Genomic DNA, 15471 nt, shown 5'->3' with positions numbered 1-15471 from the left:
AGGAGCTACATAGAGACAACACACGGTGTTCACGCAAGGTGATAAGTCAGATCAGAGGTGCCTGCATAACACCATAAAAAACAAACAAACAAAGAAAAAGACCCCTAAGGACTATCGCTAAATGAAAGGATGAAATCAAGAAAAACACCCTCTCTGTAAAGGAGTATGGTAAGGAAGGGTTCATCTGCACCTGAACTCTGAGTGAAGGAAAAAGTCTCCGCTGGGCATCTGTAACGACAAAACAGGCCTCATGAGACCCAAGCGCACACTGTGTGGCACAACTTCCAAGCTGAGAATTTAGTTTAAACTGTGTGTGCCCCCAGGTGCCTGGCAGAAACTATATAAACCTTTCCTAGAAGAATGCATACTCAACCCAGGCCTCAAAGCATCCCTACGTATGCATTTGCAATAAATATTTTCTCAATGAAATACAAAGCCAGCTGATTTTGGTGCTGTGAAATCTAAAACATCTGGGTTAAAATCCCAGCTCCACCTTCTGACTATCTCTGTATTCTGAGGGAAGTTCTTAAACTGCAGTTTCCCCTTCTGTAAAACAGTTGCCCCACAGGGTTTTGAAGGCACAGTTTCTGGTACGTAACTGTCAACAGCTACCAGTCACTATCACAACAGTATCAGTATTTATTAGTCTAAAATTACTCGTAAGTTTTACTTAATAATGCAAAATAAAAGTTGTCACCGCCAATAAAATACTTCTGCACCATCCACCACCACCCCAAAACAACTGAGCCTGACTCTAATCCATACTCTGGACAACCCATGAATCAAAAAGTGAATCACACTGAAAATCAGAAAAATTTATATTTAGAATAATAATAAAAATAATACACATCAAAAGTTATGGAATTAAAAAAAACTTATGGGATAAAGCTAAGCTTAAAGGGAAATCTATAGTGTTAAATGTATACATTAAAAACAAAAAAGGCTGAGAAAAACAAAAAAGGCTGAACATCTAAAAAAGTTTGAGAAAAACTATTAAGTGTGCAATAGCACTACGTCTTTAAAAATGTACATACCTTAATATTTTAAAATACTTTATTACTAAAAATGCTAACCATGATCTGACAACACAGGGTTGAAACAAACCTTCACTGTGTTAAAAAACACATTATCTGCAAAGCACAAAAAAGCAAAGCACAATAAAACCAGGTATACCTGTACAAAAAAGGAAAAATTATTTGCCAAGCCTCACTTTAATACAGAGATCTCATAAATCCTAAATAAAATATTAGCAAAGCAAATCCAGCAAGGACAATACATTACAATCAAGTTGAGATTATTCCAGTAACACAAGATTTATTTAACACTTGAAAATAAGTCCAACATATTTCATCTCATTAAATAAGAAAATAATGATAATATCATTAGATGCAGAAAAAGTATTTGCTAAGATTCAACATCATTTGTGATTTAAAAAAGAAAAATCCTAGCAATCTACAAATAAGAAGGAAACTTCCTTTATCAGAAAAACAGTATCTATAGTAAACACCTACAGTAAATATCACACTTAATGGCGACACAGTGAAAGGCATCTTTTTGATACTGGGAACAAGGAAAAGATACCTACTCTCACCTTTACTCAACACTATACTGGAGGTCCTAGATACTGCAGAAAAAAAGAAGACACAAAACACTTAAAAGTTAGAAAAGATGAAATAAAACTGCCATTATTCATAAGTAACAGAATTATGCACATAGAAAATTCAAAAGGATCTACAGAGGACTTGTTAGAATTAATGAGTTTATTAAGATTGCTAGGTATAAACCCAATATACAAAAATTAATTGCATTTCTATATACCAGTAATAATTATAAAATGATACCATTCATATCATTTTTGACATCAAAAATATCAAATACCTAGGCATGAATCTAAAAAAAGATATTTAGGACCTCTAGAAAAAATTATAAAACCTTACTGGGAGAAGTAAAAAGATCTAAATTAAAGACTATATCGTGTTCATAGATGAGAAGACTCAACTGTAAAGACGTCAATTCTCCCAAAACTGATCTATAGAGTCAATGAAATATCAATCAAAATCACAAGAGGTTTTCTGTTTGTTTTATAAAATTTATTATGTTCATTCTAAAATTTATATGGAAATACAAAGGGCCAAAAATAGATAGGATAATCTTAAAGAAGGAAAACAAGATGGGAAGACTTGCTCTACCAGATACCAAGACAATTTAAAAGCTATAGCAACGAAGGTGGCATTACTACAAGGAAAGACCAATGGACTAGAGAAAAGAATCCAGAAACAGAGCCACACTAGTATGGACATTTGATTTTGACAAAGGTGGCAATAAAGAGCAATGGAGAAACAAGAGGCTTTTCAACAAATTGTGCTGGACAACTGGATATCCATACAGAAAAAGTGAAACCTGACCTCTTCCTCAAACCATACCTAAAAACTATTCCACGTAGGTTTTAGATCTAAATGTGGAAGGCAAAAAATTAAATGTCCAGATTTTAGACCAGAGGTTCTGAGGTCTTCTGACCCAAGGCACCTGCAGATAGAATTCCAGATATAAAAAATATTTCTGATACCTCAACTGTATCCTCCCATGCGTTAGCATTTTAGTGAGCCAGTTCCAGTTGACAGCAGCCACATATCTTTGCCTGAGTCTTCCAGGAATTGTTTGTAAGTGCTGAGAATTAATGCTCTGCTCTCACCATCCTTCAACCCATGTGTGTATGTGTGATGTGTCTGAAGAACAAGTGTGAGGAACATAATGTTGTGAGGACCACTAACTCCCAGAGTTAGCCACAGATTTAATCTTGTTAATCACCTGCATGATAATACACTCTTTTTTAAGCACCTTCACTTCCCTGCCTCAAATCCAGTATATTTTTTTGTGAGCATTGCCCATATTAATTACTTGAACTCGAATGCTTGCCTGGGGGTCTGCTTCTTGAGAAACCAAGAAAACCAAGACCCAGAGCTACAATGAACTTGAGTAGGGGAAAAAAATTACTTCTCTATTTTTGTAACTGCTAATTGAAGGAAATGCTAAATTTCAGTTATGAATATAAACATACCAAAATGATGTTAGCAGTACTTGTGACTTGGTCTCTAACAGAAATCACAGATGTTTTAATATTACATGACAGCTGCTGCAGATACCTCCAAATATTTTTTACACTCCTCACTACATTGAAACCGTTATTAGTTTACTGCTAAACCGCACATGATCGCAATCTTTCTGTCTATAATGTTATACAGTCTTCCTGTCTATAATGTCATCAACTATTGAGCAACTAACTACCTCTGTGCCAAGCAATTGTTCAACCACAAAACAGTTGAGTGTTCTACAACTAAAGATTAACTCAAAAAGCCTTGAGTGAATTCTGATGTTCTTGGAAAACCTATCCTTGCCTTGTAAAGTATAATATGGAAATTTTAATTCATACACAACAACTAAATACAATTAAACTTTAACCTGTGATTTTTAAATGTAATTTTTTCTTGCTGAATACATTAACTAAGAAGTACATAATTGATAATCGTCACAAATTTATTTTTTATTATCTTGAAGGTATATTTCAATAACCATATGGTATCATTTTTATAAGTTCAAAACTATTCAAAAATAAAAATTATATTCTTTGGGAATTTACACCTGTGAAACTATTTTTTTTTAAAAGCAATGAAATAAAACATAAAATTCAGGATTCCGGTTGCATAGGTGAGGGGGAAATGAGGAGATGCAAGAGGAAAATAGTAACCCATTAGTTTTATGTCCTTTGTCTCAACTGGGTAGCAGGTACATACATGTGCACTTGTTTAATTATTATCTTATATATGTTTTTTATATATTCATTTTATACTTAGGAAATATTATGTATTTAAAAAGGAGTATTCATAGAATCAGAAAAATATTCTGGAAAATCAAAAATGTGATAGCAGGAAAAAATTACTTCTAAGTTAAAGCTGAACACTCCAACCAGAATTTAAACAAAAAAAAAATTTTTTTTTAATGAAGAGGGGGGGAAAAAAAGAGAAAATTAGGGATCAGTATAGAAGGATCCACATCTGAATAAGGGGAGATCCAGAAAGAGAGAAAAGAGAACACGAAAGGAAGGAAATAACACAAAAGGAATAATATAAAATAATCCCCCTGAACTGAAGGACATGAGTTTTCAGACTGAACAGGCGCATCAGATTGCCTGCACAAAAAAAGTCTTTATCCCTTAGAGATACATACTAAAATATTTATAGATGACTGACCCATACCACGATATATTGAAATTTTAGAACACCGGGATAAGGGGAACATTCTTAAAACCTCTAAGAGCTAGAGCTGGGAGAGCATGGTCATAATGGCACTATACCTCTCAAACAGCAACACTGGAAGCTGGAAGGCAACAGAAGCATGATTTTTAAAATTCTGAAGGAAAATTAGTTCCAAGCCAATGCTATGCCCAATCAAATAAAGCATAACGAAGAAGAAAGACCTGTTCAGACTTGCAAGGCCTCAAAAATGTTTTTTTCCCATTCATCTTTCCTCAGGGACCTACTGGAGGATATCTCCATCAAAACAAGGAAAGAAGATGATAAATGATGTGAAGTAACCGGGAATTTAACAAAGGAGATGGGCAAAGAGAATCTCCCGAGGTTGGTAAAAGAAAATCCTGATATGAGAGCTCTTTTATTTTAGACTCAGAGAACAACTAAGCCAGATTGGAGCAAAGAGAACAGACATTTCCAGGATACCTCTTACGTGGGATTATACTGAGAGAAGATCCAAAGAATGTCAGAGGTGTGAGGGATGAATTAGGTATATAGAAAACTAAGCAAACAGTAAAACAAAGTAATTACTAACACCAAAGTAATTATTCCATGAAAAATCTTTTACACACTCTTAATAATGTGAATAATAAATAGTGATTTTCCCAAATATTATGAGATGCTTATATCAGAAAGACAGGAGGAAGGGAAGTGAATATGTGTATGTGCTAAGTGGGGATGAGGTTGGGACATCAGCTAGAGAACTAAAGTCTCAGCCTCCATAGTAGCATGGCCAGAAATTATACATAAAACCAAAAGGAAAAGAAATTTAAAAAATTTTAAATCGGAGCATAATCAAGCTACTAAAGAATATGTAAAGAAATACTAAACTGCAATTTTATGAATCACTGCCTCTAGGACACAGGAATTAGGAGTAAGAAGGGAGTGCATCTTTTCATTGTAAATCTAGTAGTAATATTTTACTTTTCAAATTATGTGCATATGCTATTTTTTAAACCTAAAAATTAATTTTAAAAACCATAAATTTTGAGCTTCCCTGGTGGCGCAGTGGTTGAGAGTCCGCCTGCCGATGCAGGGGACACAGGTTCGTGCCCCGGTCTGGGAAGATCTCATATGCCGCGGAGCGGCTGGGCCCGTGAGCCATGGCCGCTGGGGCTGCGCGTCCGGAGCCTGTGCTCCGCAACGGGAGAGGCCACAACAGTGAGAGGCCCTCGTACCGCAAAAAAAAAAAAAAAAAAAAACCATAAATTTTCATGAGGGTCAAATAAGAATAAAAATAATAGCCATTATTTACCAAACGCCAACTACCTATGGGAAACATAGCAGATCTTTTACAAAAACTATCACTATTCCTCAGGCCATCTTTGTAATGTAGGATTATCCTAATTTTACAGATGAAAAAACTGAAAATGAGAATGAACAAGGAACACTTTTGTTTTGTTTGGTCCTTTACCTTTCCAGCAGTAGCAAAATATTCACCATCAGGGGACCACTCCATCAAATGTACAGATACTGAGGTTCTAAAAAAACAAAATTGAACAGTTAGCATTTTTAAAATCTGGAACACTATATATATAAATGGTCAAAAAAAATTTTTTTTAATTAAAAAAAAGATTTTCATAACATCATCAAAACAAGAGTGTTTTCACCTCTCTAAAAATAAATCTAAATATTTCACCTCCCTAAAAATACAAATTAATTCATTAAAGCTAATCCAAAGCTCACTTTCGGGAGCCAAAAAAGAATGCAATTAACATGCATAAACGGTATCGCAACCTACATGCCCCACCGACATCCTAATGTAACATTTTGAAAACTGAGCTCATCATCTTCCCTGGCTAGTTGGATCCCTTCACATACTCCATATTGTTAATGGATCCCTTCACATAATCCTTCCACCTGAAAGAGTGTCTCACAACTTTCACATCTTCCCTCTCCCTATCCCACCTATATCTCATGCATTAATGAATAATTCCTACATATCAACCTTCTCAACAGAAGTCCTGAGGTTATTAACTATGAAAATACTTTCATCCTTTTTTAAAACAATCAGTTGTAGCACAGATTAAAGGATGATGTTATAATGGGTTTTGGTTAGAAAAAGTCTATTTTTCTAGGCTTCTAAGAACATATCTCAGGAAGCATTTTTTTAATTAATGAACATAACAGAGTTAGACACTAACTTGCACTGCCAGATGCACTTCCAATCATTTAAAACAGGAGGAATTTTATTATCGATTTCTTCCTCCTCTTCCAGAATGTCACCCCCTGGAGGAGCCCACAACTGAATAGAATCAGTTGCTGTCAACAATCTGTTATCTGAAAATTAAAGAATGTTCAGATGAATAAGCAAGGATTATCTAGAGAAATAAACGCACATGTGGGCTTCTGCTTAGGTCTATAAACTATTCTGTGAAAAATAAGCAATATTGTCTATGAAAAACACTTGTGGAGTATATCCATTTAAAAGTTAGAATCCACTGACAAGAAAACTTGAGGGAAACTTGAGAACAAAAAAGAAAAGCCTCCTGACAAAGAGCTAGTTGTCTATCAGGTAAAACTTAAAAAAAAAAATAACAACAGAAGTAGAATAACAAAACAAACCCCAACACAGAATATTCAACACAGAATATATACAACACAGAATATTCTCAGGATATAAGACACAACTAAAGATTAATGAAATTTGTTTTTCTACATGGACTATTAAAATTACCCTCACTAGTTGTGAATGTAAAAAGGGACAACAGCCATTATCATCAAAAGTTTCTAAACGTTCAATATTAAAGACAGTAATTTCCCGAAATACAAATACCAAAGAGAGATAGGGTTTTTCTTACCTTGTTTTACTTCTGATTTTATTTCTTAATAAACACAGTAAGAGTAAAGTGCAGCACATTAATTAATGAAAGAAATCATCACTGTTTCTTGGAACAAAACATTCAAAAGTAGTGGGGGAAAGCACAGAACTAACAGTAAATTAAGCACTGTACAAAGCAGTGTATATGAAAAAGAGAAAAGTATACTCATTCACTAGCAAAAAGAGACTACTACTGACCATTTTCTTATTATGGGAGACTACATCACATTGTAATCACACACTTAAAACAAATATTAACTTTTCATAATTTCTAAAGATAATTGCTAAATACCTTGAGGGTCCCATGCTAAATTGTATGTCACGGAACTCAAAAAAAACTGGCCAGTTTTAAGCCACTGACACTTGAGTTGCTGAAACAGAGAGAGAGAAAGAAAAAAGAGAAAGATATGTTTTCAAAGGAATATCCACAAGCACAACTATATTATCATTTTCTTCAACTGAAGACTATGATCTGAAACAAGGATGTAAATATTTCACTATTATTTTCAAAATACTGTTTTTAAAATAATTTCCAATGATTCCACTTACTATTCTACCATATCAGGCTGTTTGCCACACCCAAACAAAGCATGTCTTCCAGGCTTCCTTCCATGTCTACAAACACAATCTTTTTTTGGGGGGTCTGCGCGGGGTCTTCATTGCGGCATGCGGGATCTTCAATGAGGCATGTAGGCTTCTTAGTTGTGGCATGCAAACTCTTAGTTGCGGCATGCATGCAGGATCTAGTTCCCCGACCAGGGATGGAACCCAAGCCCCCTGCACAGGGAGCGCAGAATCTTCCCCACTGGACCACCAGGGGAGGCCCCTATAAACACATTCTTATTCTTAGGGTATCCCTCCCTCTCTTTTCCGCCTACAAACTCCTATGATTACATCAGGATCTAGCTAAATCATCACCTCTGCAGTGAAGCCTCTTCTGACATCCTGGCAGCACTCAGAGCACTTTTTACTTACATTCTACCATTATAACACTGGTCACACTGAATTATTTGTTTATATATCTGACTCTCCTATTACACTGCAACTCTTCAAGGGCAGGAATTATGCCACAATGAGCTTTGTGCATTCAGTGTAATGACTGGTACACAGATGCTCAATAAATGTTTATAAAAACAAAGTAAACGCACATTAGAAAGAAAAGTACAAATTAACACAATCCTATGGAGTCAATGTCTAAAATAAAACTAGATACACCTTCCAAAAAGCCAACAAATTTGAACCATATAATATATAAAACCCACAAACCTGACCTATATTTGAATAATTTCCATTCTATTTTCTTACTGTTTCCATTCTAAAGTGTAGAAAGATTTAAAATTTAAAAGTCGCAGCTTTCCCATGAAATACAGTAAGTAAAAAAGTTTAGATATCTCTTTTCAGTAGACAAACATAAAATGTCCTTTTGTAGGCTTCCCTGGTGGCACAGTGGTTGAGAGTCCGCCTGCCGATGCAGAGGACACGGGTTCCTGCCCCAGTCCGGGAAGATCCCACATGCCACAGAGTGACTAGGCCTGTGAGCCATGGCCGCTGAGCCTGCGCGTCCGGAGCCTGTGCTCCACAACGGGAGAGGCCACAACAGTGAGAGGCCCGTGTACCGCAATAAAAATTTTTTAAAAAATGTCCTTTTGTGAAAGTATAGTGCAATGTAAAGCCATGTCAAGGCTTTTTATAGGCAAGTTATACATTAATTGCTTGGCAAGTAATAATTTAATAAATGGCAATACCCTCTCTTATTATAATACTTTTAAAATATTTAACAATAAAATAATTTATTCAAGATTTCATGACTATCTAGAGGTGGAAGTTTCAAATACAACTAAAAAACCTGAATTCCAGTATCCAAAAGTAATTTTATATTTATTAATCAGGGAAAAAGTTATTTTTTAAACCCTATCACTGCTGACCCAACAACAGTCACAACAGTATTTTAAATACTGCTCAACAGAACTATTTACAGTAATAATAAAATCATTCCTAAAACTACAGCTATCCCTAACATTCTTTCCATTAGTGCTTCTCAGAGTGTAATCTGTGGACCAATTACACTGCAGAAACTCGGGGAGTGAGGTCTGGAATCTGATTTTTTTTTCCATTTTTTTAAATTTAATTTTTATTTTATATTGGAGTATAGTTATTTACAATGTTGTGTTAGTTGCCAGTGTACAACAAAGTGAATCAGTTATACACATACATACATCTATACTTTTTCAGATTTTTTTCCCATATACGTTATTACAGAGTATTGAGTAGAGTTCCCTGGGCTGTATAGTAGGTCCTTGTTGATTATCTACTTTATATATAATAGCGTGTATATGTTAATCCCAAACTCCTCATTTATCCCTCCCACACACCCCCCACCCTTCCCCTTTGGTAACCATAAGTTTGTTTGCAAAGTCTGTAAATCTGTTTCTGTTTTGTAAATAAGTTCATTTGTATCATTTATTTATGGAATCTGATGTTTTTTCTATAAATTTATTTATTTTATTTATTTAGTTTTGGCTGCATTGGGTCTTCATTACTGCACATAGGCTTTCTCTATTTGTGGCGAGTCAGGGCTACTCTTTGTTGCAGTGTGAGGGCGTCTCATTGAGGTGGCTTCTCTTGTTGCGGAGCATGGGCTCTAGGCACGCAGGCTTCAGTAACTGTGGCTCATGGGCTCTAGAGCACAGCCTCCGTAGTTGTGGCGCACAGCCTCTAGAGCACAGGCTCAGTAGTTGTGGCGCACGGGGCTTAGTTGCTCTGCGGCATGTGGGATCTTCCCGGATCAAGGCTCGAACCCATGTCCCCTGCATTGTCAGGCAGATTCTTAACCACTGTGCCTCCAGGTAAGCCCCTGAATTTTTAAATATGTACTCTCGATGACTCTTAAGTACTCTGAAAAATTTTTTTTTTTTTTGCAGTACGCGGGCCTCTCTCACTGTTGTGGCCTCTCCCGTTGTGGAGCACAGGCTCCGGACGCGCAGGCTCAGCGGCCATGGCTCACGGGCCCAGCTGCTCAGCGGCATGTGGGATCTTCCCGGACCGGGGCACGAACCCATGTCCCCTGCATCGGCAGGCAGACTCTCAACCAGTGCGCCACCAGGGAAGCCCAGTACTCTGAAAATTTAATATGCATTTCATAATATTATCATAGGGAAGAGACTATGATATAATTTGTACTTCTGGGGGAAAACGTAAAAAAAAATTCATATACATACATTTAATGAAAAATATCAAAACCACTTATTTACTGCAGTTAAGAATACAATTTTTTTTTAATTACTGGTAAATATGTCAAGAGGTGAAATCTTGGCGTTCAGATTTCACACTGGCAGTTTTAACTATTTGTGAGTGACGGTGGAGTTCTACTGCATGTAGTAATTTTAAAATCAAAAAATTTTTCTAACCGTATTGGATTTTCTGAATATTAAGTAAGACAAAATATAATTCAGCACCCAGTGAGTTTACCTAAGCTCCTAACTCCTTCATTCAAATATTCAGAAGTACCTGTTATGTTCCAGATACTTGAGATGCATCGGTGAACAAAAGAAACAAAGCTCCCTACGCTCATGGAGCTTACATTCTAAATAGTAATCTATAAATAAATAAACAAGATAAGTGCTCTATTGAAAAAGGTTTAAAACTAGAAGGATAGGCAGGTTAGAAGGAAAGTGGGAGAACCAAGTGGCAATTTTTAAAAGGGTGTTCAAGGGACTTCCCTGGTGGTCCAGAGGTAAAGAATCCGCCTTCCAATGCAGTTGATGCAGATTTGATCCCTGGTCGGGGAACTAACATCCCACATGCCTCGGGGCAACTTAGCCCGCCTGCCTCAAAGAGAGAGCCCACATGCCGAAACCTACAGAGCCTGCCCGCGCACCCCAACTAGAGAGAGAAAACCCCTACACCACAACTAGAGAGAAGCCCTCACGCCACAAATCTCGCACACCCCAACTAGAGAGAGAAAACCCGTACACCACAACTAGAGAGAAGCCCTCACGCCACAAACAGAGAGAAACCTGAGCAGACCGCACACCATAACGAAAAGATCCTGCATGCCTCAACAAAGATCCCATGTGCCGCAACTAAAACCCGACACAGCCAAAAAAAAAATTAAGGAAAATAATTATTTTTTTTAAAAAAGGGAAGGGTGGTCAAGGCACATCTCACTGAGAAGGTACTACTAAGCAAAAACTTAAAGGATCTGTAGGAACTGGCCCTGGAGCTATCTAGAGAAAGAAGGACATTCCAGACAAAAGAACAACCAATGCAAAGGCTCAAAGATGAGCGGGTAACTATCCAAAGAACAGTGAAAATGCCAGTGTGAAAAAAAAAAAAAAAATGCCAGTGTGGCTGGAGCGACCAGAGAGGACAAGAATAGTAGATGAGCTCTGAGAGGTAATAAATGGGTGCAGGTGTGGGGGGCAAGGCGGGGGTGGAGGAAGAAGGGCTGTAGTCCATTCTAAGGCTTTCTGGCTTTAAATGTGAGACAAGCATGGAGCCATTAGTTTTCAGCAGAGAAGTGTCATGATCTACTCTGCTGAGAACAGGGAAAGGGCAAGAGGATAGATATTCGACAGGAGACTAGTCTAGTAATCTAGATAAGAAACAACAGGAGTTCACCTGGGGGTAGATCCCAATTAACAAGGCAAATCTCAATAAGCAATATTCTAGGAAACTGATTTTCTAAAAGGCCTAGGAATATATTCCTAGTGAATGTAAAAGATCTTACCATAAAGCACCAGACAAACTTCACACTGATATTCCAGACCACCTTCAGCACCAGCTGCTAAGGAGCTCTTTATTGCTGTCAACTGGATTCCAAACTCAGTTATAAAACTTTTCTACCACCATTTAATACTTACACAATTTCTCTTATGAGAATTTATGCCCAAGGGCTCAAAAATACAAACAGCATTACCATATGAAGCTGCAACCTAAAAAAGAATGAACAAAGCATTAATATTTAAGGAAAAGAGAAAATAAAGGTAACTTCCTTTTCACAATAATGTATAAACTGATTACATACAATCCCAATACAGTATTTATGGTTTATTCCCTTCCATAAATATAACTGGAAAAGTACTGGACTTAAGAATCTCTTCTCTTATCAAAAATTCAGGCTTTATTTTCCATATCAAATACAAGGTTGACCTATTCAAAGAAATCATCCTTTCCTATAAAAATTTCATTTTTAAATACAGAAATAACTTTTATTAACGAAGACACATTTCAATGGTACATCTGTCAGAAACTTTACAATCCAGTGAAAATAATATAAAAACCATGAGAAGTAGAAAAAAGACATCAAAGAGCAACAGGTTTTAAAAATACATCAAATAAAATGCCATTAACTATACCATCAAACAAAAAATACCAATTGGGAACACCATGTAGAAGGAGGAATAGAGAAAATGGACTAAGGAGAAACCAGAGAGACATCCACTGCAACTGGAGGAGAAACAGCTGATATAGACATCTCTAGTGGACTTAAGCTAGGAGTTTGGGGGCCAAGAGGACTTTGCTCCACGTCACATGCCTGATGAGAAGAAACACAAATTTCTCTGTTTCTAGGAGCTTACCAGAGCCTGTTTTCCAATAATTCCTTGAAAGCCAGTTCCCAGTTTATCTTCCTCTTGGCAAGAGGGAAACAACTACAGGGAACAGACCAAAAACCATCTCTTCTCACACCTCTAGGTCTATGGGTTAACCTATAAAGCTAAATTAGGTATACATGTTTTTAAGGCAAGCCGAAAAGGTCTACTGTGATTTCAGGGCACTGTAATGCAAAAGAAGTGATTTCATTTATTTATTTATTTTTAGCATCTATAGTCACTCAGAGTGTATTTATTTATTTATTTTTAAATATTTATTTATTTATTTTGGCTGTGCCAGGTCTTAGTTGCACCACACAGGATCTTCATTGAGGCATATTTAGTTGCAGCATGCTGGATCCTTAGTTGCAGTATGCGGACTTCTTAGTTGCGGCACGCATGTGGGATCTAGTTCCCCGAACAGGGATCAAACCCGGAACCCCTGCACTGGGAGCGCGGAGTCTTACCCACTGGACCATCAGGGAAGTCCCCAAAAAAGTGATTTTAATTGTTATTTAATATCTAACTTTCTTTCCAAGAAAAAGCTGTACTCCACAATGGTAGGGGGAGAGTTACTTAAAATGCCTGGCCACGGTAACACTGAGGTAAAAAGTGTTATGAATGATCACATTCAACATGTCAATGAATGAATGAACGAATGATTATAACTGGTTAATACAAAGTCATAAATTTGAAAGTAATCGTCACAAGGACTGGGGATAAATGAAATAAAAGAAGATGGCAATAAAAGACAATGAATCAGAGATGTCACAATTTGGGCTTCTTTACCTTCAACCAGGTTAGAAAAAGTAAAAACATGGTTATGAAAACCAAGGGCTTCTATATTAAAAAAAAAAAAAGAAAACAAAAACAAGAATTTTGCTCCCAGAGTATCTGTTTGCTGTGATCATCACCAGCACATAAATAATTTTTTAAAATGCATCTCTGACAACTATCGTAACAACTCTAAGCAGGTTTAAAACTACCATGCTTGGAATAGGGAGATGAGCAATGAAAAATTAATGAGAGAAATCTGACACTCTGAGTGTTTTCTGAAGAGTAAGCAATACTTAGGGAGAACGACTGGGGAAAAAATTCAGAAAAGCAAGAAACAAGCATCGGAAAACAGCAGAAAATTCAGTGTTTCAATACTATGTCAGTTTTATCATTGGATTGTCATATAGTGGCACATTTACCCAAATATTAAAGCTTAATACAAACAGCAGGGTAGGACAGTAGAAATGATATAATATCACAATTTATTATTTGGCATAAATTTGCATGATTACTATTTATTACCATGAATATTCCGATTTAACATATCCTTGATAAAATTTATTATTACTTAGTAAAGAACAATTTTTAGAACACTAAAACTGCTTAAATTATTACAATTATTACAGGAAAAATATCATTCTTATATTCCCATAGAAACATTTAACTCTGCTACACAACATTGGCCTTAATGAATTGCTAGAATATACAGCAAATATGCTATATTTACTTTACATATAATCAAAATTTGATGTATATTATGTGTGAAATTTGGGGGGAGAGGAACATATGATGAAACTTGAATTCTTTTAAAATAAATCCTCTGTTTAAAGTCTGAGTGAATGAACTTTAACATTCTTCAAACAACAAATAAAGTTTCATTAACAGAAACTTTACAAAGCATCAGTTACATGACAAATATTGTATTAGATGCTAACAACTTGCTACATTTCTTGATAAAAATTTGATGTTATAATTTGGGAGAGATAAGGTATGCTAGATATAGAAGATAAAAGTTTACTTCCTTGCTACTGGCTTAATAGCTGCTAGAACTATCAACTGGCAGAATATTAGTACACACAGGAATATGAAGCCTACAAATCTTTTAAGACAGTATATACAGATAGAACAATTAATTATCACTTATCAGCTTAATGGCTCTTTAAAATTTGTACATAACCTATCATTTTACCCACTCCTATTAACATCCATCTAAGCAAGGTATAATACATAATTAGAAAGTGTAGGCAAGCCTTATATAAAAGCATAAGAATACTCTCTGAGATTGTTAAATACATTAAAAGATGATATTTAATAAAGTAAATAAATCCCTTACTCTTCCATGTTGGTTAGAACACTCCACACAGCTGACTTGGATGTTTCCATGCTTAGCACCAGGAATGATCTGCACACATTCAAAGTCATTTGCCAAAATAACAATATCACAGCCCGATCCATATGCCTAAAAAGAAAAGTTTTACATTATGTAAGATATGTAATTTGTGAATTAGTTTATCTTAGTTTTTGCTGCTATTGCAAAGGATACTGTGACATATTTTACAAAAATAGTTAATGTAAGAATATTAAAAATGTCAATTTCCAAATCAGAACATTAAAAGTCACACCAAAAACATGGGGTGACGACACACCATGCATTATCATTCAACAACTGCTACTAACAGGAAAAGGGTTCTTCCAGGTCTTAAACACTATAGCCTCCATCCCCCATAAATCTTTTGGTTTAGAATTTCTCTCTGAAGCTCATCTCAGTAAACCCTAAAGAATAAAACCTCCACCTAAAAGTAATGAGGTATTGAAGGCTGCAATTGCATTCCCAGGGTTCAAACCAGGCTTGAGGAAGATCAAGATAGAAATCAGATGCATTTTCCAACACAATTCCACATGGCTTAAAGAGCTAGTTAAATAGACATGAACCCCTGAGGCAGAATTACACGCACTAAGGCAAACACTAAACAAA

General features: G+C 36.0%; 1 protein-coding gene across 1 annotated transcript in view; it reads right to left on the bottom strand.

The window, feature by feature from the left end:
- The window catches only part of DMXL2 (Dmx like 2), a 153023-nt gene that overhangs the window by 103634 nt on the left and 33918 nt on the right, over window positions 1-15471 (bottom strand). Inside the window, exons 2-6 of the mRNA XM_024761857.1 lie at window positions 14830-14955; window positions 11991-12062; window positions 7421-7499; window positions 6452-6587; window positions 5722-5788 (exon numbers count right to left, since the gene is read on the bottom strand). Coding sequence (XP_024617625.1) covers window positions 5722-5788; window positions 6452-6587; window positions 7421-7499; window positions 11991-12062; window positions 14830-14955 — 480 coding nt within the window. The remainder of the gene's footprint in view (window positions 1-5721; window positions 5789-6451; window positions 6588-7420; window positions 7500-11990; window positions 12063-14829; window positions 14956-15471) is intronic.

This window comes from Neophocaena asiaeorientalis, unplaced genomic scaffold, assembly GCF_003031525.2.
Source record: "Neophocaena asiaeorientalis asiaeorientalis breed wild unplaced genomic scaffold, Neophocaena_asiaeorientalis_V1.1 scaffold506, whole genome shotgun sequence".
NCBI lineage: Eukaryota > Metazoa > Chordata > Mammalia > Artiodactyla > Phocoenidae > Neophocaena > Neophocaena asiaeorientalis.
Note: the sequence above shows the minus strand (reverse complement) of the source record. Positions and strands in the feature narration are given on the sequence as shown.